This window comes from Narcine bancroftii, chromosome 7 (genome assembly GCF_036971445.1).
Source record: "Narcine bancroftii isolate sNarBan1 chromosome 7, sNarBan1.hap1, whole genome shotgun sequence".
Lineage (NCBI taxonomy): Eukaryota > Metazoa > Chordata > Chondrichthyes > Torpediniformes > Narcinidae > Narcine > Narcine bancroftii.
In genome coordinates this window covers 153,156,673-153,183,096 of record NC_091475.1, presented here as the reverse complement: position 1 = coordinate 153,183,096, position 26,424 = coordinate 153,156,673, and the positions used below count along the sequence as shown (strand labels likewise).

The following is a 26,424-nucleotide window of genomic DNA, read 5'->3' as shown; positions in this document are numbered from 1 at the left end:
CATCTTTCCTTTCCATAAAAATTTCCTAACACAAGCATTTAATTATTTTTTAAAAATAGGAGAATTTGAATAGGAATCGATTGGAAAAAGATATTGTATTCTAGGAAAAACATTAATCTTAACACAATTTACTCTACCTATTAAAGTAATAGGTAAGGAAGTTGATCTCTAGCCAACTGACATTTGGCTGGGTTGATTGTAAGGTGAAGATACTCAGTGTTAGGTGGGCCACGTGCTCTTTGCGATTGCGGCTGGTTTTCACAATATCGTCCAGGTAAATGAACGGAAACCTGAGGTCCTGGTCTACCATGTCCCTGAATCTCCGGAAGGTCTGAACTGCATTCTTCAGCCCAAAAGGCATCCTTAGGAATTTGAACAGTGCAAAAGGGGTGACAATTGCAGTTTTAGGGATGTCACTGTGGTGGACTGGTATTTGATAATAGCCCTGGATGAGGTTGACCGTGGAAAATATTTGTGCCCCTTGTAGATTTGCAGTGAAATCCTGTTTATGTGGTACAGGATATCTGTCTGCTGCGGTGGCTTCATTGAGGTGCGGTAGTCTCTGCGTAGCCTCCATCCTCTTCCTGCCTTTGGTACCATGTGTAGTAGAGAGGCCCAGGGACGGTCAGACCACCACACTATTCCCAGTTCCTCTTTTTTAAAAAAATTTCTCCTTTACGAGGTTGAGTTTCTCGGAGGAAGGTGATGTGCCCTGACATGGCGCGGAGGTTCCGCTGTCAGCATGTAGTGCAGAACCCTGTGCTTGGGTCTGGCCAAGGTAAACTGGGGTGTCACGATGAAAGTGAATTCGGCCTGGATGCGTGTGATAGGCTGGCTTCACCCAGGGAGGAAGTCTGGAAAGTACTGGCATGCACCAAATGCCACCCTTAGAGGTTCACTAGCAGAAAGTGGACTTGGAGGAAGTCTGCCCCTAAGAGAGGTTGTGCCACCGCTGCCAGTGTAAAAATCCTTGTGAACCGGTTGTTGCCAAAATGGAGTGGATTGGTGCGGGTGCTGAAGGTTCTTATGCTTCTACTGTCTGCTGCCCTCAGGGTTGGGCCTGGTTTCCTGTTCCGGGTGTCATAGGCAAGGGGATGGGGTGAGGGGGAAGATGCTAACCTCAGCACCCGTGACGACCAAGAACTGCTCTCTCGAGGGAGAGTCCCAGACATGGAGGAGGTTGTCTCATTGACCAACTGCCATAGCCACTAGCAACGGTTGGCCACGATCTTTCCCTGAAAAGTGTGGGCGGCGGGGGGGGGGGGGGTGGGTGGGTGGGTGGCAGCATCAATAGGCCTCCGTACCCCATCTCTTACAGTAGAAGCCGTTGTCATACCCACACTCCTGTTCGGCTCCGAATCGTGGGTCCTCTACCGGCATCACCTACGGCTCCAAGAACGCTTCCACCAGCGTTGTCTCCGCTCCATCCTCAACATTCATTGGAGCGACTTCATCCCTAACATCGAAGTACTCGAGATGGCAGAGTCCGCAAGCATCGATTCCATGCTGCTGAAGACCCAACTGCGCTGGGTGGGTCACGTCTCCAGAATGGAGGACCATCGCCTTCCAAAGATCATGTTATATGGCGAGCTCTCCACTGGCCACCGTGACAGAGGTGCACCAAAGAAGAGGTACAAGGACTACCTAAAGAAATCTCTTGGTGCCTGCCACATTGACCACTGCCAGTGGGCTGATCTCGCCTCAAACCGTGCATCTTGGCGCCTCACAGTTCAGCAGGCAGCAACCTCCTTTGAAGAAGACCGCAGAGCCCACCTCACTGACAAAAGGCAAAGGAGGAAAAACCCAACACCCAACCCCAACCCACCCATTTTCCGCTGCAACCGTGTCTGCCTGTCCCGCATCAGACTTGTCAGCCACAAACGAGCCTGCAGCTGACGTGGACGTACCCCTCCATAAATCTTCGTCCGCGAAGCCAAGCCAAAGATTGGTTATATGAAATAAGTTTGCTCTTGTTGTTTTAGTAATCTTTGGCTTGGCGTCGCGGACGAAGATTTATGGAGGGGGTAAAAAGTCCACGTCAGCTGCAGGCTCGTTTGTGGCTGACCAGTCCGATGCGGGACAGGCAGACACGATTGCAGCGGTTGCAAGGGAAAATTGGTTGGTTGGGGTTGGGTGTTGGGTTTTTCCTCCTTTGCTTTTTGTCAGTGAGGTGGCAAAGTATGGATACAATCTGAGCTTTTCTATATCCTCTACCTGTAATTTTTGTACTCGTCTGGTAGACCCTTCTCATCTTACCATGGCCATAACAATTTACCTGGTGTTGTATAATCAAATAAAGCGAAAGCATGGAACCTGGGTTTTTATATTTAATGACTTTATTTTAAAAATGTGTAATGCACAAGATATATTGTATTATCAATTTGGCTTACCTACATAATTCCAGAGCCCTAATGCTCCAGCATCTCAAATAAGGCATTATTAAACTTTTTAAACCTCTGTTGCTCCCAAATTTCTTTGCTACTTATTAACTGTGCATGTAGTTTGTGATTAATCAACAAGCGAGAAGCAAAGCCTGAGGTCATTTGTGGTATGGCATTCAATCCTTTTAATCGTGGCCATGGTAACAAATTGGTCAGGTATTAAGGGATGCATTTTCATAACTTTTAACAATTTTGTAATTTCAAATTTGTATTTCCATAACGCATACATTCAATAACTTGTTTTTTTTTGCCTTGTCTAGCGCTGTCTAGGCCATCCCCATTTTACTTTATGTTGGAGGTGGATTAGATGAGCCGATTGCAAAATGTAAGAAATTTGTTCAAATATTTTAAATGTTTGTAAATTCAAATTCTTTTCCTTTCAGACTGGAAATCGTACATTTAACAGAGCAAAGCTGCTTAATGTTGGAGTGAGAGAAGCACTAAAGGATGAAGAATGGGACTGTCTATTTCTACACGATGTTGATCTTATTCCTGAGAATGATCACAATTTATATATTTGTAATCGGAGATACCCCAAGCATGTATCCAGTGCTATGAATAAATTCAAGTACAGGTATTAATACAAGAATATAGTATTTCTATTAATGTTTTTGTTCTTGTATTTTATTGTTTCATGGTAGATAATTTAATTGAACTACTCGTTAGCAGACGGAATGCCATTGATTTTCAATGTCCTTGTGGCAAATTCCAAGCTTCATTGTGAATGTGTTCCTCCATATATGTTGATGGTCAATCAGTGTATTGTAAATCATCAGGCCATAATTTGAGCTTGGGATGTTTTTTTTGGGAACCAAGTACTACTTTTATTTTTTTTGCTGGAAATAAGTTTTTATTTTAATATCTAATTTTGCCTGTGTCCCCATGGACATTTACATTTTTAAAATTCTTGACTATTTTCCCACCACCATAAATTAGTGATAGATTATTGCACTGAACAATGGTTTCACTTCGCAGATGAAATCTGAGGGAAAGAAATCGTAATTTGATCTATTGCTGAACATTTTTTGCATGTGTAGTCATGCACCTCTATCAATATAATAATTGTAACCAGGGCTTAATTTTGGAAATAAGAAACTGCAGATGCTCAAATCTTGGGCAAACAATGAGAAGCTGGGGGGACATGGGTGAAAGCTGAAGATTTTAAGAGGAATATTGGGGGAAGCTCACACAATGGTGAGGGTGTGGAATTAGCCACTAGCGGAAATGGTGGACGAAGGTTCAGTTTCAGCACTTAAGAGAAATTTGGATAGGTGGATGGGAGGGGTACGGAGGGGTATGGTCTGGATGCAGGCTGATGGGAAAATAGTTTGGTGTGGGCTGAAGTGCCTATTTTCTGTGCTGTAGTTTAAGGTGGGAAGAGAGATAACATAAAAAGCAGGGTAGGCCCAGAGCGAATAGGATATTGGACTAATGAAGATATGAGAAGTAGAGAGACAAGTAAAGGAGATCTTGGAGGTGTTTGAGAGAAAAAGGAAACTGTAAAATGAAACTGGTAAAGGGCAATGGAAACAATAGAGCAGGATCAGGGTGAGCATTACCTAAAATTGGAAAAATTTAATTTTAATGCTGTTGATTTTTTTGGATACCTAGGTAGACTATGATACGTTGTTTCGAAAAGTACATTTGGCTTCATCGTGGCAATGGATGAAGTCAACAACCGACCTATATAAAAAATGGTGAGAGGAATTAAAATAGCTAGCAACTGGGAATTCCAGCACGTACCCAAGTGCAGAGTGCATTACTCCTAAGTAGTTGCCTAATCTATGTTTGGTCTCACCAATGTAGAGGATTCTTCATTGAGGGCACTAAATACTGAAGACTTGATTAGAAACGGTACATGTGAAAATCTGCCTCACTTGAAAGATCTGTTTATGTACCTGAATTGAAAGGAGGGAAGAAGGGAGAAGTACCTACTGTGGTTCTGGTGGGAAATGCTCAAGGGGGAGGAAGAATGGTTGTGGACAGAAGAGTGAACCAGGAAGTCATAGAAAGTGATGGGGAGAGCAAGTTATGGCAGGATCACCTTGTAATTGGCAGAAATGTTGAAAATGTGTCAAGTTGCGAAAGATGGTGGGAAACAAAGTGCAGTTAAAAGGAAACTCTATGTTCTATCTTGGACGAGGGATGGTGAGATGAGCGAGCCACAGTAAGAGCAGGTATGTGAAATGGAGACAAATGTCAAAAGCTTTATCAATCACTGCAGTGGGGAAACTTCTATATGCTTTGGATTGGAAGGCCTCATCGTGGGAATAGGTGAAACTGAGAGAAAGCGATGATATTGTTTCAAGAAATTGGGTGTTGTCCAGTCATTTGTAGGAATTGGTTGATTTGTAATAAATGTTGATGGATAATTTGTCTTCTGAGATGGGAGAAGTCCACAAAGGGAGCAATTGTCCAAGAAAATTTGAGGGTGGAAGTGAAATGGTTGAGTTCTACACAAGTACATGAACACCACTAAAACAGTTATTGATGTAGCAGTGAGAGTTTGGAGCAGGGGTTGTTCCACATAGCCCGTGACTACACCCTGGATTTGGAGAAAATGGGAGAAATCAAAAGAGAAATTTATAGGGGTGAGAATGAGCTCGTGAAAATGGATGAGAGTGACATCAGTCAGGACTGATTAGATTGTGTTTTGTTTATAGAAATTGTATATCCACTGTAAGAAACCCGTGAGTGCCAGGAAACTGGAAGCATTCAAAATGTTGGGGGGCATGTGAGGTGTATTGGATGTAGTTGGGAAGGGGCTGGAGGGGGTGGTGGGGGAGGGAACAAAATTCTTGAATAAGGAGAGACGTTTGGGGCGGGAGAAGGCAAAAAACAATGGACCTGCTTTTCAATGTTGAGTCAGAGATAGCAGGCAATGCAAGTTGGAGATGAGCAATTGTAATGAGCATTAGAGCAGTGGTTCTCAACCTTTTTCTTTCCACTCACATACCATTTTAAGTATTCCCTATGCCATAGGTGCTCTGTGATTAGTAAGGGATTGCTTAAGGAGGTAAGTGGGTGGAAAGAAAAAAAATGAAGACCACTGTTTTAATTGTACATAATTGACTCATTATGTGCATGGTTTTATAAACTCCAAAGGAAATGGGCCAATGACAATTTTTCTAAAGCAAAATATTTCAGTAACAATTGGGTCTAGATCAATGGTTCTCAACCTTTTTCTTTCCACTGATATAACATCTTAAGCGAGATGACATAGGGATTACTTAAGTGGTATGTGTGTGGAAAGAAAAAGGTTGAGAATCACTACATTAGAGGGTTAGGAATTCTTTTTCAGAGAAATGGGAATGGTGGAAGAAACTGCAAAAGAACCACTCAGTATGGTGGACCTGGAATTTGAGGTGTTGGTGCAAAGCTACAAAAGTAAGAATTTTAAGGGATAGACACTTCAGTGTCAATAGGGAGATCATGAGGAATGATAAAGATATGGCTGGGTCAGGTGTAGGTAGGAAGAAGGAGGTAGTGGGAGAAGGGCTCAGGGGACGGTTAAAGAGGTGGGGGAAGGAGGAGAAATCAGGAGGTGCGGAGGTTGTTTTCAGGATATGAGGTTGGTTGGAAAGTGAGACAGGATCCTTGGAAATATTTTGATCTTTAAAGGACCAAAAATTAAATATTGAGGTAACTGATTTCAATAGAGGTAGGACATGGAAATGGTAGCAGCACACCACCAAGATGCTTGGTCACTTGAATTATTCCCGTATCCAGCAAGTACTGACCAAGACCATTGTTAGATTGTCATTATTGAGTGTTTAGTCGGTTAAAGCTAATCTGAACACAAGAAAGGGTAGGTGTGTGGCGGCTCACCACAAGGCAGGTGAACCGGCACCACTTGTAAGCCACACTAGGTGTGTGGCGGCTCACCACAAAGCAGGTGAACTGGCCCTGCTTGTAAGCCACACGGCAGGGCAGCCGGCCAAATTGGCGCCATTGGGGGTTTCTCTTCCTTCCAGCTCAGGGCTCAGAAACCCGCACTTGGGGTCCAAGTGATGCCCGGATGACATCAGTGCCCTCCAGCGCGGTTCTCGGCCAGGTACGGGCTGGGAGTATAAATGCAGCCCAGCATCCTGCAATAAACTAGTCTGCTCACTGAGCTCAACCCGTCTGGTTGCGTGTGTTATTGCAGGAGCAGTGTAGCCGCCGCTACAGGTGCATATTTGTTAACAAAGATGCAAAATGTTGTTCAGAAAACATTGTGAATGAAGATTTGTTTCTTTTTCATCACAGGCAGTAACAATGAAAATAAAAGCCAATTATTATTGAGCAAGGGCAGCTTGTAACACTCCTTTGGGTTTCAATCCTCACCCTAATGACTACAGGGAAGAAATTGACATTAAGCCTATTGGTGCATACTTGTATACTCTTGAGCCTTTTTCCTTATGGGAGGAGGGAGAAGTGAGTGTGTCTGGGATATGATTGCTCTTTTATTATATTGGTTGCCTTTCCTAGGCAGTGGGAGATGCAGATGGAATTCTTGAGGGGGGGTGGAGGCAAGTCTGCATTATGTTTTAAGCTACTTTCATTCCCTTTTGTAAGGCATATTTGCTTGGTCTAAGAAAGTATTGGTGTACTTGGTCATTACATGCTTGTCCTAGGTCAGTTTATTGGATATGTTTATTCCTAACAAATTGGAAGCTACTCTTCTCAATTCAGTGCTCTTAATGTGAACTGAGGTGTGGTTTCTTCCCTATGCCCCACCTCTCCTCTCCCCCCCCCACCCCCCCCCCCACCCCAACAATGCACAGTTCCACACCATCTGGTCAAGTTACTTATTCCGCATTCCTATACTTGGTCATTGCCCCTCTTGATGTAAATAGTTTAATCAACATGAACTTCCTGTTAGACTCAAGTTCATTTATTATCATCCGATTGCAAAAAGCACAATCTGTTGAAACAGCGATCTCCACTCTATACTGGGATGGTCGAGCAATATGTTAAATTTATTTGAAAATGCTTTTTCTTCCAAATAATATTACATGTTAATTTGACCAATATTAATGACTCCAACAAATGGAACAATTGGAAATTGCAATTGCTCTGTTTCTATATTTCAACCTGATGCATCTATTCATGAGTATTAATTTTATTTATTTCATGTATGTCTGAAATTTATGCCAAAATTCAAGATTTGGGTTTAAACAATTTGCATAAAATCATGAGAATTACATTTTGTGCACATTAGTTGTAATTGCTGTGCAAGTTTCATAAAGGGTAAATATGTTTTTAAAAGCTTTTTACTCTAGGAAAGTTTAAATGGAATAGAGAAACAAAAAGAGATCATTTGCAAAGTAAGAACTGACAAATTAAAGTTAAATTATTGAGGTCGAATAGTTTTTAAGATGTAAGAATTTGATATTGAGACTGCTTGCACATGAGAAATTAAACATACCAATTAAAAATGGATGCATCCATTAGTTAAAATCAGAAACCGTTGGTGCAGCTGGAATGAAAAATTAAAGATTGAAAGGAATAGCTGAGCCAAGGGATGAGGTCCTGAAGGGGGAATGTAGGGAGTTAGGAAGGAATCTTAAAAAGCAGGACCTCAAGGGTGGTAATCTCTGGATTACCGCCTGTGGCATGCATCAGTGAGAGGAGAAATGGGAAATTATGGCAGATGAATGAGTGGCTGAAGAGTTGGTTCAGGGGTTCATGGATCATTGGGATCTCTTCTGGGACCTGTACAAAAAGGATGGGCTGTACCTAATTATGAGGGGGACTAATATCCTGATGAGTAAGTGTGCTAGATCTGTTGGGGAGGCTTTAAACTAGTTAGGCACAGGGATGGGATCTGGAATGAGAAGGCAGGGAATAGGGCAGAAGACAAGATACACTGTGTGGCGAGATTGTGAAAGGACAGGCAACCAATAGGGCAAAATTGCAAGTGTAAGTGGGAATACTTTCAAAATAAAATTTAAAAGTGTGGTGAATACAGCACTGAAGGTCTTGTATTTAAAGGCCCGCAGTATAAGAAATAAGGATGATGATGTTGTAGCACATCTGGAAGTTGGTAGGCATGACATTGTGACCATCACTGAGTTGTCGTTGAAAGAAGATCACAGCTGGAATGCACTGTGTATCGGAAAGACAGGAGGGTTGGCAGATGGTTTTGTTGGTTAAAAATGGAATTAAATCTTTGGAGAGAAAAGATAATTGGATCAGAAGATACAAAATTCCTGAGAGTAGAATTAAGAAACTGTAATGGTAAAAAGACTCTGATGTGAATTGTATACAGGCCTCCAAATAATAACCAGGATGTGGCCTGCAAATTACTGAGCAGGCAATGTTGCAACAGTGATTGGGGATTTGAATATGCAGGTTGATTGGGAAAACAACGTTGGTGCTGGAATTTATAGACTGTCTTCAGGATGGTTTATTGGAACAGCTTGTGGCTGAGCTGACTAGGGAAATTGCAATTCTGAATTGGTTATTGTACAAGGAACTAGAGTTGGTAAGGGAACCCTTAAGAGGCAGTGATTGTAATATGATTGAATTTGCCCTGCAGTTTGAGAGGGAGAAACTAAAATCAAATGTGTCAGTATACCAGTGGAATAAAGGGAACTACAGAGGTATGAGGTAGGAACTGGCCTAAGTTGATTGGAAAGGCACACTAATGGGGAGGACGGCAGACCAGCCATGGCTGGAGTTTCTATGAGAAATGAGGAATGTGCAGGACAGATATATTGCAAAAAAGAAATATTTGAATGGAAAAAGGAGAAGTCAAAGCCAAAGTTAAGGAAAAGGGCAAAAATTAGTGGGAAGATGGAGAACAGAAGCCTTCAAAATCTTACGGAAGGCAACTAAGAAGGTCATTAGAAGGAAAAGATTAACTTTGGATGTATTAATTTGATTAAAATGAACATTCTACCTAAACTTTTGTATATTTTTCAAGCCTTACCAATTTTTATTTTTAAATCCTTTTTTTAATTCATTAGATTTGGTTATTTCTTCATCTATATACGGCAGGGAAAACAACCATATATAATTAAAGCTCATTTTCAGAAAACTATTAGGAATAGGGGAATGTCACTTACAAATTTTCGGTTTTAAGACTGGGTGATTAATATACGCTGTTTACTTTCATTATTAACATTTGATAAATTAGCAAGTCGCCCCTCCTTGGGCAGAAATAGAAATGAACTTTTCTAAGAAATCGTATACATTGGGAATTTTGGGTTCTTCATTTTCTAAATTGACACAACCCAATAATGAGAATGAGATTGAGAATATGGACTCAATTTAGGAAATTTTTTTGGTTATAATAATTTTTTTCTGTCTAGTTCTATTATAGATAGCCATCTATTCCCACCTTCAATATTAGATGAAGGCTTTAAGGAATGGTACAGATTTGGTATTAAAAATTTTAAGGATTTAATTATTCGAAATAAATTTGCTTTTAAACAATTGTCAGTTAAATTTAAGCTCTCCAATACACATATTAGATATTTGCAAGTTAGGAATTTTGTTCTGTATAAATTGAATGCCTTTCCTTGAATCAGACTCAAATATTCTTGATATGCTTTATGATCTACAATTTTTTCACAATTGATTGATATCACATATTTATATTGATTTATTGGATTTAAGAGTAGCCCCAGTGGCAAAGATTAAAAATGATTGGGAGCATGATCTTATAGCTTTTTCAGTTGAGAATTGGTTTTCCATTCTTAGTTTGATCATTGAATCTTCATTTTGTGTAAGGTACTGTTCATTACAATTTAAGGTGATGCACAGAATACATATGCCTAAACTCAAACTATCCCATTTCTATGTGGATGTTGATTGATTTTGTGAAAAGTATAAATAAAATTTTGAAGCCTCACTGACTCTTATGTTTTGAGAATGTCCTAAATTAAGAAGATATTGGCAGAATATTTTTAATTCTTTATCAACAATTTTTAAGATTAAATTAGATCCGTGCCCTTTAATTGCCATTTGGTTATTCATGTGAACTGGATAAGCTGTTATTGGCATCTCAAGAGAATGTTTTAGCTTTTAACTCGTTGATAACCAGACGAGTAGTTTTAATGAAATGGAAAGATGAACTCTCACCGACTCATCCACAATGGTTGGATGATGTAATTACATATCTAAGTTTAGAGAAAATTGGGTACAAAATATTAAAGATGTTTCCGTTTGAAAAGTTGTGAGGCCCATTTATAGAATATTATCATAACTGGCAGTTTTAGGTGATTTAGGTGCTCTAGTTCTGATCCATCCATCTTATGGAGTTCACAACTTGATCCATCTTTGTATTTTTCTTATAACCTTGATTAGAGGGAGGGGTTAGATTAGTATTAGTTTTAAGATTTTTCTTTTAGATAAATGGATTTATGGGGTTTAATTATGATTATCCTAGGTGATGTCTCTTTAGATTTTATTACGGTATGTTATAATAGTATTTAACTGATCTATACATATAATCATTTTAACAATCACATTTAACAATTTGGGATGAAATTTAAAATTTGTTGTATCGTGCATGTACTTTAATGATATGCTGTTATGTTATTTTGCTTTGCTTTATTAACTGATTAAATTCAAAAATATTTTCAAAAGAAAAGAGAAGCAAACAAATAATTTAAAGCAGGAAACTAAAAGTAGAGAAAGGATTAAAAAAATGAGAAAAGATAGGACTGATATGAAATGGAAATGGAGAAATTGTAATGGAGACAAGAAGATGGCAGAGGAACTGAATGAGTATTTTGCATCACTCTTCACTGTGGAAGGCATTAGTAGTATAATTGACTTTCAGGGGTATCAGGAAAGAGAGGTGAGTGCAGTCATGATCACCAGAGAGAAGGTGCTTGGGAAGCTGAATGGTCTTTTAGTGGGCCACTGAACATGCTCTACCCGAAGCGGTGACCTGACACTGGGAGCCCGCAGCCTACACAGCTGGCCAAGACGGGCTACGCTCTTCAAAGTCGGCACCTGACTCAGTAGCACGTGGCTGCAACACCCCATTCCGATGGGCTGGCTAGCGGTAACCAATTGGATGGAGCAAGGGAAGCAGCCACACCTGGGGATGAAAGGGGTTCACTGATTGGCCGCTCCCTGGATAGCACTAAACAACCAATTGCAGGAAGCAGATCATAATCCAGTAGATCCGGTGGCATGATGACATCAGAGATGGGCTTCTGAGCCCTTTATAAGCAGAGCTTCCAGCACAATAAACCAGTGTTGAATTCAGTTCTGTAGTGTGTGTCTCTTCCTTGAGCGTAACCTCTCCAGCAGCATGAGTCTTGTGAACCAGATGGATTTACACCTCCGGATTTTGAAAGAAGTAGCTGTAGAGACATTAGCGATCTTCCAAGAATCAATAGATTTTGGCATGATTGCAGAGGCCTGGAAAATTGCAAAGCTTATTCTGCTATTTAAAAAGGGAGGGAGGCAGCAGAAATTATAGATCTGTTGGTGGAATATCAATGGTTGGGAAGTTGTTGGAGTTGATTATCAAAGATGAGTTTGTGAAGTACCTGAAGGTGCATGTCAAGATAGGCCAAATTCTGCATTGTTTCCTTAAGGGAAATTCTTGCTTGTCAAACCTGCAATTATTTTGAGGTTATCCCAGCAGTCTGGATAAAGGACATGCAGTGGGATTGTATATTTGAATTTTCAAAAGATCTTTGACAAGGTACCACAAATGAGGCTGCTTAACAAAATGAGAGCCCATGGAATTACAGGAAAGGTAGAAGGGCCTAATGGCCTGTTTCCGTGCTGTAATTGTTATGTTTTCTTAATTACAGGAAAGGTAGAAGCATGGGTAGATCATTGGCAATTGGCAGAAACCAAGTGGGAATAAAGGAAACCTATTGTAGGGATTAGTGTATGTGGAACATTTGACAGCTCTTGTAGTGTATTCCTTTGGAGATCAGAATGAAGGGGGAATCTTAGAAACATTTTGGTGAAAGTCCTGGACAGAGTAGATATGGCAGAGTTGTTTCCCATCGTAGGGCCATTATAGACAAGAGGGCCCAACTTCAGAATTGAAGGGTGCCCATTTAAAACAATTTCTTTAGCCAGAGAGTGGTGAACCCTTGAAATATGCTACCATGGGTGGCTGTGGAGGTCAAGTTATTGGGTGTATTAAAGGCAGAGATTGATGGGTATCTGAATAGTCACAGAATCGAGGGTTATTGGGAGAAAGTAGCACACTCATGTCTGAACAGCAAAAAAGGCATCGTCTCATACATGGAAAAGATTGATAAGCAGATGAAAAATGGAATGTTGGCTTGTATAAGGAGCTCCTTGTGGAATGGTACCATAGCCTAGGTAAGTTAGGTTGAATGGGTATTGTCTATACTACATGCTTGCTGAAACTCATTTGTCACGTGCATCAAATGTAGTGAAGGTTATTTAGTGAACGGACCAATAGATATCTCGTACCTAGTACAGCAGGTAACAAGGTGCAGAGTTCAAGCGATCAGTTGGTATGGAGGAAAGGAACCATAATTTTTAATTATTTTTTAGGTGCTCATTCAGGAATCATAACTTCAGGAAGGAGACTGTCCTTGTATCTGGTGTATGATCTCACACTTGTGAATCATAAGGAGGGGACTATTTTTTAATATTTTGGATGATTTTCCAAAGTGCTTGGAATTGTATATGAAGTCAATGGAGGGGAGAATGGGGTGTGTGATGGACTAAGCCACATTCACAGCCCTCTTGTAGTTTCTTGTAGTCTTTTGGTGGAGTGGTTCCTGAAATCTACAATGATGCACCATGATCAGATGCTTTCACTGGTGCATTTCTACCACATACCCTCAGGCTTCTGAGAAACTGATGGCGATGGTGCCCTATTCTTGGCCATTGCATTGACCTGGGTGGGCCAAGGCAAATCACAGAATATATTTGTCCAAGGGAACTTCAAACTGTCTCCTATCTTCACCTCTGTATAATTGATACTATCTGGGACTTGCTGAAATCAAAGGAGCACCATGCCACAATTTCATCTATTGCTCTTCTGTACTGTTTCATTGTTAGAAATATTATCCTAGATGGAGCTGTATTTGGCCACACAGTTGTAGGTTTGTATATAGTAGAGGACTGAGCACACATACCTGCAGTGGCCCAGTATTGAACATGATTATGGAGGAAGTGCTGTTTGAAAGAAATTAGTGTAACTGGTGGAAACATTGTTGCTTGTGTCACAGCCATAGCTGGTCAGTGAATTTTGTAGTGGACAGCACTGATTTTAACTTATCCTGTTAAATTTTAAAATGTCATTTGTTAAATAGAATGTTGTAACAGTGCAGAAATTGAGTAATCTCCATTAAATCAAAAACATTACAATTCTCATAATGCAAATTATTTTTAATTAACCATCAGTGTCCAGCATTGTTTGCATGTCTATTAAAAAAAACCTTTAAAACTTGATCAGGCATAACTTAAATTATTTTCAATTTTCATTGCTGCATAGCACTTAAGTGAAAATGAATGGAGCAGTAACTTTTTTTAATGTTCTTGGTAGGCTACCATATAGGATGTATTTTGGTGGTGTTTCAGCCTTGACTCCTGATCAGTACTTACGAATGAATGGCTTCCCAAATACATATTGGGGTTGGGGTGGAGAAGATGATGATATTTCTGCCAGGTGAGTCTGGAGTCAAAGATGGATTGTTAAGATAGCATAATTTTGTAAGAAGTAATGCTATAAAGTGCTACAGTAGTCAGCCACAAATTTGTTTTTGTAATTCTTAATAGAGCAGTCGAACTAAATTCTGGGCTGAGATGTACTTGGTAATTGAAATGCAGCACATAATTGCTGGTGGATTAATGTAATGCAGCCAACTTGGTTATTTTTAAACTTTTTAATGAAATTTTGCTATCTTTTGTGTGATTGTTGGCTAAATCGATAATTATGTTTGCCGATTAATTGGACCATTGATTTGAGGTCAATGATGTATTCTTAAAACAGGTAATGGAGGCAAAAGCACAAATTTTCAGCCTTATAGTATCCAAACATCTAGCACTGTGGTTCTGCAAAGTTTCATGCTATAGAACTTGGAAGTAAATCTTTTTTTTTGTTATTTAGGATTTATTTTGCAGGAATGAAGATAATTCGAACACCACTCTCACTTGGACATTACAAAATGATCACACACAATACGGATGTGGGTAATGAGAAAAATGAGAAAAGGTAATTTAAATGGATTTTCATTTGTAAGCCCAGTTTTGCTCATGGGAGTTGTGAAAACAAAATATTTAATTATTTTGGTTTTGTTTAATGTTTTTAAATTTTTGTTTCAATGTTTGTGATTGGGTTTTAATTCTTAAAAAATTCTGAATTGTTTCCTTTGAATGCTTCAAAATGTCAGTAAAATAAGATTTTATAGCGAGCAAACTTGGAAAATTAAATCCTTTAATCTTTTAAACCTTATGTCCTCAATCTGTGCTTAAAAAAAAAACATATGCGAAGACTAGCTTTGTGAGTCCTTTGCATTTCAGATTTAATCAGAACAATGGTGAAATGACCAACAATTTGTGGCACTGATCATGGGCCAGTAACATTTGGCCTTTTTTTCATCTGCATTTGTAACTATTCAATGTAATTTGATGATTTTACAGATTTGACATGGTGGTGAAGGTATCCAAGTCATGGCGATCTGATGGGATGAATTCCATTGAATATAACTTTCTTCAGAGGGAAGAACTTCCTTTATACACCAATATTACCGTGGGTTTTTGAAATAGCCCAAATGTTTAGACAAAAGTGAATAATGACAAAAGCCAATAACAACAAAAACCCACCTTTTATAATTGCTTATGGTTGAAGGGTTTTGTTAAAGAATGCTGCCACAAATGGAAGTTATTATTGGATATGCTGGACATCCAAAGGCAGTCATAAAGCTCAAAGGAATAGATGCAGTTACCTGCTTTATATTCTTTGAAGTTGTATTCAGGAATAAGATTTCAGAATTTTTGCACATCAGAGCTATTCTTTGATACAGTAATTGACATTGGCTGTGGAGAATTTCTTTTTATTTACTACTTATAGCATCTGTGATACAAATTGAAAGTCTAGATCACCCGGCATTCAGGAACAAACTTGATATTGAACGTTCAGCTTCGAGTTTTGGAAAACTGCATAGTTGACCTATATAATTGCTAGTTGTGTTGTGGGATCTGGGAAATTAATAAACCAAAGGTATTTGACAAACTTGTATATTGGCTTGGCTTCGCGGACGAAGATTTATGGAGGGGGTAAAAAGTCCACGTCAGCTGCAGGCTCGTTTGTGGCTGACAAGTCCAATGCGGGACAGGCAGACACGATTGCAGCGGTTGCAGGGGAAAATTGGTGGGTTGGGGTTGGGTGTTGGGTTTTTCCTCCTTTGCCTTTTGTCAGTGAGGTAGGCTCTGCGGTCTTCTTCAAAGGAGGTTGCTGCCCGCCAAACTGTGAGGCGCCAAGATGCACGGTTTGAGGCGATATCAGCCCACTGGCGGTGGTCAATGTGGCAGGCACCAAGAGATTTCTTTAGGCAGTCCTTGTACCTTTTCTTTGGTGCACCTCTGTCACGGTGGCCAGTGGAGAGCTCGCCATATAACACGATCTTGGGAAGGCGATGGTCCTCCATTCTGGAGACGTGACCCATCCAGCGCAGCTGGATCTTCAGCAGCGTGGACTCGATGCTGTCGACCTCTGCCATCTCGAGTACTTCGACCACCTACGGCTCCTAGAACGCTTCCACCAGCGTTGTCTCCGCTCCATCCTCAACATCCATTGGAGCGCTTACACCCCTAACGTCGAAGTACTCGAGATGGCAGAGGTCGACAGCATCGAGTCCACGCTGCTGAAGATCCAGCTGCGCTGGATGGGTCACGTCTCCAGAATGGAGGACCATCGCCTTCCCAAGATCGTGTTATATGGCGAGCTCTCCACTGGCCACCGTGACAGAGGTGCACCAAAGAAAAGGTACAAGGACTGCCTAAAGAAATCTCTTGGTGCCTGCCACATTGACCACCGCCAGTGGGCTGATAACGCCTCAAACCGTGCATCTTGGCGCCTCACAGTTTGGCGGGCAGCAACCTCCTTTGAAGAAGACCGCAGAGCCCACCTCACTGACAAAAGGCAAAGGAGGAAAAACCCAACACCCAACCCCAACCAACCAATTTTCCCTTGCAACCGCTGCAATCGTGTCTGCCTGTCCCGCATCGGACTTGTCAGCCACAAACGAGCCTGCAGCTGACGTGGACTTTTTACCCCCTCCATAAATCTTCGTCCGCGAAGCCAAGCCAAAGAAAAGATATTTTTGTGAAAGTTGTATCTCAACAATTCCTGTTGTGTCCATTTAAAGCTAATATTGACTTTTTATAATTGCAAAGGACTGTATCAAGGCTACGTGAGTGGCTCCTCTTTAAAATATGTTTGGATTGCATGTCATTCTCACAAATTTCTATATTGATCCACATTTAAATGATGCACTATGGAGACAGATCAATCAATTTGCTTCCACCCTGCTATTAGTTTCATTTTCAGCAAAAGAAATTTTGATTTTTCAGAAAATGCACTGAACTAAATTTCTTACACATGCAAGAGTGTACCATTTGTCTGGCTTCCAACAGAACATGAATATTTAATGAAAACATTGACTTTCCCCATGCCTTTTTGCCTTGTGCCAACAATATGTCAAGGACATTTTTTTAATGTACAACTCTGGTCAGATCCCAACAATGTCCTGTCCAAAACAATTTACACATTATTAGGAAACCTCATTTTTAATCCTCATAACGCTAACTTATAAGAATGATTTCTCTGACACAGCTATCTACTCATTTGTTTTGGGTATTTCCAGAACCATGCTGAGATTAAACTGAAGTTTCATTTGAAATTATAACAGACACAAAGTAAACTTGATCCAAAAGTACATGTTTTTTCAAATGTGATAATAGTTGGGAATGCTCAGTGAGTCAAGTAGCAACTACTGTATGAAGGAGAACCATTGATCTGAAACTGGAACCTTGTTTCCATCTCTTCAAAGTTAAGACCTAATTGACTAAGCATTTTGTTTTAGATTTCTGCCATCTGTAGCATTTTAAACTGATTTTAATTTTGTCAAGTCATACAATCATACTGTGAATGTGGTCACTTTGCTCATTGTGCCTTTGTCTCTTTTTTGGAGGGCATTAGTTCCATCACTTGATTATTTATCAAAACTTTGCAAACTTCCACTTTATAGATGGAGATGTAACTTCACTTTTGAAAGGTACTTTTGAAGTGGAACGGCAAATTATCACCCTTCCACCTCCCCACTGGTCTCCTTGCCAGTCATGTTAAGCCTTTGTATACGTGTAGTCAAAATTCATTCTCTCACACAATATCTCTCTCAGTGGTTAATACTCATTCAATCTCCCCTTGGGAGATTTTTCTTTCCCCTGCAAATTACACAAAATCCATTGTCATTGTAAGATGACTCCTCCCTCAAAGTCATGGATCATCTTCTAAAGGTTTCTTGTAGTTTAAACACAGGTTATGTTTTTCAGTATGCTCAAGGAACATTAGAAGGTGAAGGATGAGTGAGTAAATTGAACTTACTTGAGAAAATTTTTATTTTTAAATATACCAATGATCTCTTGGTTGTTGATTAATTACACATTCTCATTAATTAGAATGCAAGTGAGCAGTTTTGGGAGATAAAAGCTCAAATTACCTGCTCCGGGTTCCTTTGCTTGACAAAACTTGTAGAAAAGGGGCATTTGAAAAGTATCTAAATTTTAGTCTTTCATCTTTCAATGGTCCTGACACTTGAAGGATTTTTATAATTAATTATAGTGAGAATTCTATAATTTTTCTTATTTTTGACATTGGTTTTGCTGATCTTTTTTAATCAAGCAGGAAATTGGAAGCTTAAATTGGGAACAGAAGTTCTCAGGAAAAAGTACGGAAGAAATGTGGGGCAAATGTTCAAAGAATATTTGTATGGAGTACTGTATAGGCATGTTCCAATGTGACGGGGAAGATTTGGTAAGGTACTAGAACTGAGGTGTACAAAAGCTGTAACAAATCTAGTCAAGAAGAAAAGCTTACAAAAGGTTCAGAGAGCTAGGTAATGTTAGAGATCTAAAAGATTATAAGGCTAACAGGAAGGATCTTAAAAAGGAAATTAGGAGAGCCAGCAGGGGCTATGAGAAGGTGCTAATGGGCAGGATAAAGGAAACCCTAAACCATTGGGGTTGTGGATAGAGTGACGGGCTGTCAGAGGTTACAGCGGAACATTGATAGGATGCAAAACTGGGCTGAGGAGTGGCAGATGGAGTTCAACTCAGATAAGTGTGAAGTAGTTCATTTTGGTAGGTCAAGTATGATGCCAGAATATAGTATTAATGGTAAAACTCTTGGCAGTGTGGAGGATCAGAGGGACTTGTGGTCCAAGTCCATAGAACGCTCCATAGGTTAATTCTGTGGTTAAGAAGACATACGGTGTGTTGGCCTTCATTAATTGTGGAACTGAGAGGGATTGTTGCAGCTATGTAAGACCCTGGTCAAACCCCACTTAGAGTACTGTACTCTGTCCTGGTCACCTCACTACTAAAAGGATGTGGTAGTCATAGAAAGGGTACAGAGAAGATTTACAAGGATGTTGCTTGGTTTGGGGAGCATGCCTTGTGAAACAGGTTGAATGAACTCTGCCTTTTCTTCTTGGATCAACAGAGGATGAGAGGTGGCCTGATAGAGATTTATAAAATGATGAGAGGCATTGATCGTGTGGATTGAAATAGTTGCCACAAGAGGATACAGGTTTAAGGTGCTGGGGAGTAGGTACAAAGGAGATGTCAGGGGTAAGTTTTTTTACATAGCATAATGAGTGTTGAATGGATTGCTGGCAATGGTGGTGGAGGTGGATACGATAGGGTCTTTTAAGAGACTTTTGGATAGGTACATGGAGCTTAGAAAAATAGAGGGCTATGGGTAAGCCGAGTAATTTCTAAGGTAAGGAGATGTTCGGCACAACTTTGTGGGCCAAAGAGCCTGCATTGTGATGTAGGTTTTCTGTGTTTCTACTTTAAAACTCTTCTCTGAAATTTTATGGATTTTTTTTAAAATCTGTGCAGAATTATTATTTGCAGGCCTTAAAATCTGTTTCCTTTTCCAAATGTTAGCATTTTGTAAATGTGCACTACCAGGTTTTATGGAAGAATAGAAATTTGAAAATGCAAATGTTTAGTCATCCACTAAGATTATGCTGTGCAAGTTTTAAATGTTAGCATTTTTCATGATTTTAACAATTTGAAAATTCCAGTTGAGAGAAATTACTTGCTTTTCTATTTATTAAGTAAGATCGACCAGTATCATCAAACCAAAGATGCTCTGCAGTCCTTGTAAACATTGCTGTAAACAAGGCTGCAAATAGACTGCGCTTGGAATGTATTAATAATTTGTAGCATCTCATCCCCTTGAAGCTTTGGTCAGTTTTGTTTAATATTTCAAATGGCTAATTGACAAAAAAAGTTTCCTCACAGATGGTTCTCTTTCGAGTTGCTCAATCTATCATTGTCTACTGCTTTTATTTTGAAAGTGCATATTAAATAAATGTGTAGTAAATACATTTGTTGTAATTTCTGCAGCTTTCACTTAGGCATGGGAAAAGTTGCTCTTGACATTGTCCTATATTTTATAATGTTTGACTGAATGTGATTGTTTTTGACATGGCACTTCTTCCCCTCCCCCCCCAAAAAAAACTATATGCAGCTGCTATGTATATACTTATAGATTTTTGCATATCAAAATAAAAATTTAAAATGTTTTAAGCATTTTCAACTTCCTTGATCTTAAAGAAATGCCTGCTGTGTTAAGAGTCTGGGATTAGAGCAGGAATGGAGCAGTTTTTGAGAATTTCTGGGATAACCTAAACAAAGGGTGATTGGAAGAAGCAAGTGTAACAGAAGTGTCCAAAACCTGAATGCCCATGGTATTTACAAAGGCAAAAGATGCATATGCTTTGAGTTTCACATCCAATATAGAAATGATTGCCAGCATAAAGGAGAAATGATGGGTCAATCATTTGTGCAATTAAGTTGTCGCAAGAACTCTTAGTTTTAAAAATTGCCCAATGTGTAGCATTTTCAGTGAACTGTCTGCGTTGACATCCTGGTCAAAGGGTCTGTTTCTGTTGTGTTTTATATTGTGTATAGATATGATTTTGGGATATAAAGTGTGGTAGGTTTTTTTTGTGTAGGTCACATATAAACACTTCAAAACCGATCTCATTTAAAATATTGGAGCTCTGGTCAAGCTAGACAGGCTAGCTCCGAATAAGCGTTGGGGAGTGTCCAAGGGACTTCATTAATGGATTATTGTTTTGAAAAGCAACAGATAAAATAACTCAGAGGATTAGGATTGGAACTGCAGTTTGTCTGAGTGGAGGTTGCTGTACTAAGAGGGTCATGTGGTTTTGCAAGCAGAGAGAGTAAAACAGGCTTTTCTGAGAGGGAGAATTCAGTTCAGCAGCAGCAGCTGGGACTGGAGCATGACAAGCTGGCAAGCTTGTGGAAAACCCCCATTTTGAAGACTGGTTGTGAGTGCTTAATTCAGCCTGGTCAAAGCCCTTGTGGTTCATACAAGAGGAGAGGACTGGCTGCCTAATGTTTTCATTTGCAATAGGGACCTGAAAGAAAGAGGTGATCATCTGGAAAACCCTGATGGGGCAAGTTTCTTCAGGAAGACACTGATGTGGCTGATTAGAAGGGATCAGTTTGTGTCCAGTGAACAACATATCTCTCTCTGAAAACCAACAAGAACCTTCCTGAGTGGTAACCATTTACCTTTCAAGTACCAAAACTCGGTGAACTTCATAAATGTTAAATTCTGTGCACAGTATAAGAATTGCCTGCAACCAGTGAACTTGGGGGAATGGAGAAGTGAGATTGGACTGTGAATCAAATAACTTTTCTGAACTTACACACACATTACATACACGTGCGCTTAAAATTAGAAGCGGGTTATTAAGTAAGTTAATAGTAATAAGTTAGAGTTTGATCCTGTTTTAATGTTTAAAGATAATTAAAAGCAACTTTTGTTTAACTATTTGTCTTGGTGAATATCTATTGCTGTTGGCTTTTGGGGCCCTCTGGGCTTGTAACACAGGACATAATTGTTTGTACCAGATAGTTTGGCTTTTATCAAGAACATTGATCTCTTTAATATGAATCCTGCATCAGTGAAGTAACTTGTCCTGTCTCAGTCACATTTTATAAATGCTACAACAAATGAGTGACAGCTGTTGGTTCTGCTGAGCTGGTAATGATGAGGCAAAGCTTAGACAATGTGTCCTTTAAGGTTCTGGTTATGAAATTGCATATGTGAAGGGTCCAAGAATTTAAATATAGAATTTGATGATGGAAGCCTCCAATCTCAACAAATAATGTTCCATGGGAAGTGGAATAGGGCTGTTGACTAAATGGTTCCTGAAGTTACCAGTGCCTGCCATCAACTAGCTGAATTACACATCTCCTTGTCACACAATTTGAGTAATTATATGTGCATCTATTGTAATGCAAGCAAATTTGCATTTGTATTTTTGAATGCAACATAGTGGATTTACATTTGATCCATGTTGATTTGAAGCACTGATGTTAATATTCTCTTATGCCATGTATATACGCACTGATGCAACCATAATACCTTGGATTTTTATCTTGGTGTTCCAACACTAGCTGAACCAGTTTACCCTATAAGCAATTCGATAGTTTGAAAGTGAATGCACAAACTTAGAGGTACAAACTTTGCACAAGGCTTGTGCAACTAACCGGCAGTGGGAATCGGGCAGGCAAGGGGGAGACCGGCAGCACGAATCAAGTCATACCTGAGTTATTTGTCATGCATACCTTGACTCACTGCTATGATGTGAGGTCAGCATGGGTGGGACTAGGCACCTGTCCGAGTATCCGGCTTTCGCTGCTGGGCGGCTAGCAGTCAGCTGGCACATTAGGTGTCAGAAAGCCGTCCATTCTGTGGCCACCTAAACATGCCAGCTGAACTCCGCTAGCCGTGCCTGCAGGTGCCTAATCATCTGAACACCTAAAAGAGATTTATGCAATCCTGCTGCTGATTGGGGGGGGGGGGGGGGGGGTTGCTTTTAATTTTGGTTATTATCCCAGTTAACTTTACCTTTGACCTTGGTTTTGATAGCTGCTCACTGGTACTCCTGTATTTTTTTTGTATCTGCACACTCCAGAGCAACCATTCTCAATGGGGGCCTGGAGAACACGGCACATTTAAGGGGGGGGGGGGGGGCACAGACTGAAATCATAAAATATTTTTTCCTTTTTGTTTGTCAGTAGGAGAGAAGTACAGACGAAACCAACTAAACTTGACTGCTTCACAAGGAAGGGTGGTCCATAAAATTTGAGCACAGTCTTAAGGGGGCCACAGCCAAATAAATGGATGATAATGGCTGCTCTTGTCTAGAAAGACCAACCAATGATGGGCTAGGCACTCTTAAGGACTCACCAGTCTGCAGCCAGCTTGAGTGAACCAAGTATCAGTACTAGGATTTGTGAGGGTGCCAATGACAAGCAGAGCTTCTGAAGGGCCTCGGTCATGACAGCTTCCTAATCACAATGGGCAGAGTTTAAATTGTGGAATATGTTAATAATGTCAAAGTTGTGGAGTAATTAGCATGGTGCAGTGCCAAACTGTGGGTTGTCTTCAATTTACTGTTTGAATTGTGGGTCTATTTATGCTGAATTGGTCTTCAGGTGTTGCATTTATCCGTCACACTATCCACGATAGTGAGGGACTTTTATGGAGGAAGCATCAAACTTGAAAGTCACCGGTGTGTAGCACATGGCGCAGCTCGTGGAATTGCAGTACCCGAGCTCCAGGCTCAGTCTTGAGCTCGACCTCAGTTCCTGTCAGTGTGCATTTTTCAGTTCTCCCCGTGGGTCTTTTCGGAGTCTCCCACATCCCAAAAATGTGCAGGTTAATTGGTCGTGGATGGAGTAGTTATAATGTAGGGAGAATGGAATGAATGTAAGAATAATATAGTTAGGTTATGGGTCAGTGAGGACTCGGGGGGGGAGGGGGGGTCCATGCTCTATGACTACACTAGTTACAAGCTAATTGCCAACAGCTGTTTCGAATTGATCCTTCCACTCGGACAGTTGGCTAATTTGTATCCAATTAAGCGCAGGTCCTCCTGGGTTATAAATACCTTAACTATTCCTCCAGATCACGAAGACCAATGGGATGGATTTACTTGCTGATGTGGGGCTGCAGGCATTCTCTCCCGGGTGCCCAGTACTTCCACGTTCCTTCTCCCCCTCCCCACTATGATCTGCAATGCACGCAGCCTGAGTCGAGCAAAACTGGGCTCAGATAACACGAAGATGCCTTGTACCCCAGTTCATGCAATCTGACCAAATTGTCCACCAAAGCTAGTACCATGGGCCTGTATTTGGCCCATACCCCTCGCTAATCCGTTCCAATCTCTCCTTATCACTCAACCCCTCTGGTCCCGGTAACATCCTTGTGAATGTTTTCGACACGTTGCCAGTTTAATTATATCTTTCCTGGAGACGGACGATCAGGCGGCCACTCCGGCTGTCGCGACCGCTCTCCCTGCGGCCACTCCAGCTGTCGCGTCCGCTCTTCCTGCGGCCACTCCGGCTGTCGCGACCGCTCTCCCTGCGGCCACTCCGGCTGTCGCGACCGCTCTCCCTGCGGCCACTCCGGCTGGCGCGACCGCTCTCCCTGCGGCCACTCCGGCTGTCGCGACCGCTCTCCCTGCGGCCACTCCGGCTGGCGCGACCGCTCTCCCTGCGGCCACTCGCACCTCTCTGTGATCCTCTCCCACATGTATGGAAACCCCTGTTGCTTGGGGAACTGCCGTTGAAGCACTTTCTGTTGGTGGTTAGGTTTGGTAAAAATTGTAAGCCTTTTGTGTTGAAGATTTAAGCCAGGCCAACACGGTCGTATATAACACGGTTAAAAAGCCGATCCCGGCCACTGAAATGACAATGCCAGGCAATGAACCTCCAACCCCGTTCATTCCGGAGGGTGGGAGGAGACGGGAGCACCTGGGGGAAAAGCCACGCGGGGTCCAAACTCCGGACCGACGGTGTACTCTCGCAGAGCTTCGCCGGACAGCCAAGCCCTGGAGATCGAAGCTCAATTCAGGCGGCGAACGTGGCTCCTCACCGAGGCAATGAGATCGGGCGACGGCTTGTGCAAATGGACGCGCAGGTTGTTGTCAGTATCCGCCGTCTTCTTCCTCGGATTTCTCCTCGGTGAGCGCACGTTCACGGGTCCGCTGGCGCGTTGGGCTTGGATCAAGACCGTCACTTGACTGTGCCAGTTGCACATGTGGGTTGGAACCTGAGCTTGTTTAGTAGTTTAATGGCTAAACTTTCCGATGAGTCGTGTGAAACCAAATGATCTCGGCGGGAACTGACTGCCCATGTTTTGTTCAAGGATGGGTTGGGCGGCCCTGCGTGAACTTCTCTCCAATGAAAATCCGGGGTGTTCGGAGCAAGTTGCTGAATGAGATGCAAGCTGGAAATATCAGATCCTATCTCCGGTACGGCTCCTCATTCTACATACCGTGTCCCATTCTATATACCGTGTCCCACTGACTCAAGAGGATTGGCAGTTTGATAACGTGCATTCTTCCTGACAACGATTAAAATAAAATAGTGTTCCTGTGTGTATGTTTAGGGTGCGAGTTTTGTGGGTGAAGCCGTGGTGACGAGCGGAGCACACGGCATTGATTGGAAAAGTGCGGATTATGGAGTAGGAAAACGCTCGCCCATTACAAAGATAAATAACTTTGTTCAGTTCGGATTTCACCGTGCCACTGAATTTAGTAAAGCAGATGCATAACCGTCTGGCTGAATGTGGGATTGCTTTAACTGAGCTTTAATTGACGCGAAAATGCCAATTTGTGTTATTTTGCCGGATTATTGAATTTGGCGAGTGGTGGAAAGATGATGCGAGTGTTCGCTACCAAAGAGAAGATGTGCTCAAATACTACATAGCATGTGTAAACTTTGTATATTTTTAAAATTTCGGTCATATGTGATGATGGATGCAAGCCACATAAGTCGTAGGTCGGGAAGTACCTGTATTAGAAAGGGAGTTCAGGAGATGAATAAATAGTATAGAAATTATTCTGATTGAATTAATGGAGATGCTATCTATACTCGGGAACTTGTGAATTTGGTCGGCTTAGGATCCTTCAGCCACAGACTAACGAGATACATGTACAGCCACAGACTTCACTGTCCTGCTGTTGGAGATGATAGGATATGGGTAGAAGGGTTTGTATGGCTATGCAGCAGTTGGTCTTGACTTTGGTATCATGTGGGGGGGGGGTGTTTCCTTCACTGTTGTTTATTTCTGGGGTTGTATTAGGGTGCAATATGCCACCTGGAAATGGAATTTTGGTTTGATTGAAAGACTTCTATCCAAACGGATCCATGATCTCATGGCTTCCAATCTTAATTATAACAATGCAAAATACTCATTGTAAGATGGATTGCAGGCCAAGGTTATCATACTTTTGTAGCTTATCTTTTCAAATGTGATCAGGACTTTTTCTTAACTTTTCAAAACATCGCAGAAGAACAAACCAACTCCAATCTCCTCTCCTTTTATGGACTTAAAAAGTATTTAATCAAGACCTCAGCAGATCCAATAATTGAATTAAAAAGTTGAGCATAATACATTTTTGGGTCATCTTCAATTGTAGATGTTTTTTCACCTTTTGGAAATTTAAAATCTTAAGTTGTGTTGGTCCAGCTGATGCTTTTATAGTGCAAATTCTTGGATTTGTTCTGACCTGGTTATGAGCAGTTGCCTTGCCTTCCAATCTAAAGGCTCTGAACTAGTGTGCCCTATTATGGTATCACATCACGGGTATCTTCTGTGCATTGCTCAGATGCTCCAATTACCATCTTACTCTTTGGTTGTAATTAAAATTAATAATATTGTTGATTCCCTAATGAATCTACAGATTCATGTTTGATAACT

General features: G+C 41.0%; 1 protein-coding gene across 4 annotated transcripts in view; it reads left to right on the top strand.

The window, feature by feature from the left end:
* Positions 1-26,424, top strand: part of naalad2 (N-acetylated alpha-linked acidic dipeptidase 2) — a 147,505-nt gene that overhangs the window by 11,006 nt on the left and 110,075 nt on the right. For 2 of the 4 annotated variants that reach the window (XM_069890860.1, XM_069890857.1), the window contains exons 3-5: positions 2,825-3,015; positions 13,930-14,052; positions 14,494-14,598. In XM_069890860.1, the coding sequence (XP_069746961.1) occupies positions 2,825-3,015; positions 13,930-14,052; positions 14,494-14,598 (419 nt within the window). Of the gene's footprint in view, positions 1-2,824; positions 3,016-13,929; positions 14,053-14,493; positions 14,599-24,510; positions 24,684-24,867; positions 24,974-26,424 lie in introns of those variants that run through there. The other 2 variants (XM_069890858.1, XM_069890861.1) reach the window with 2 other exon arrangements.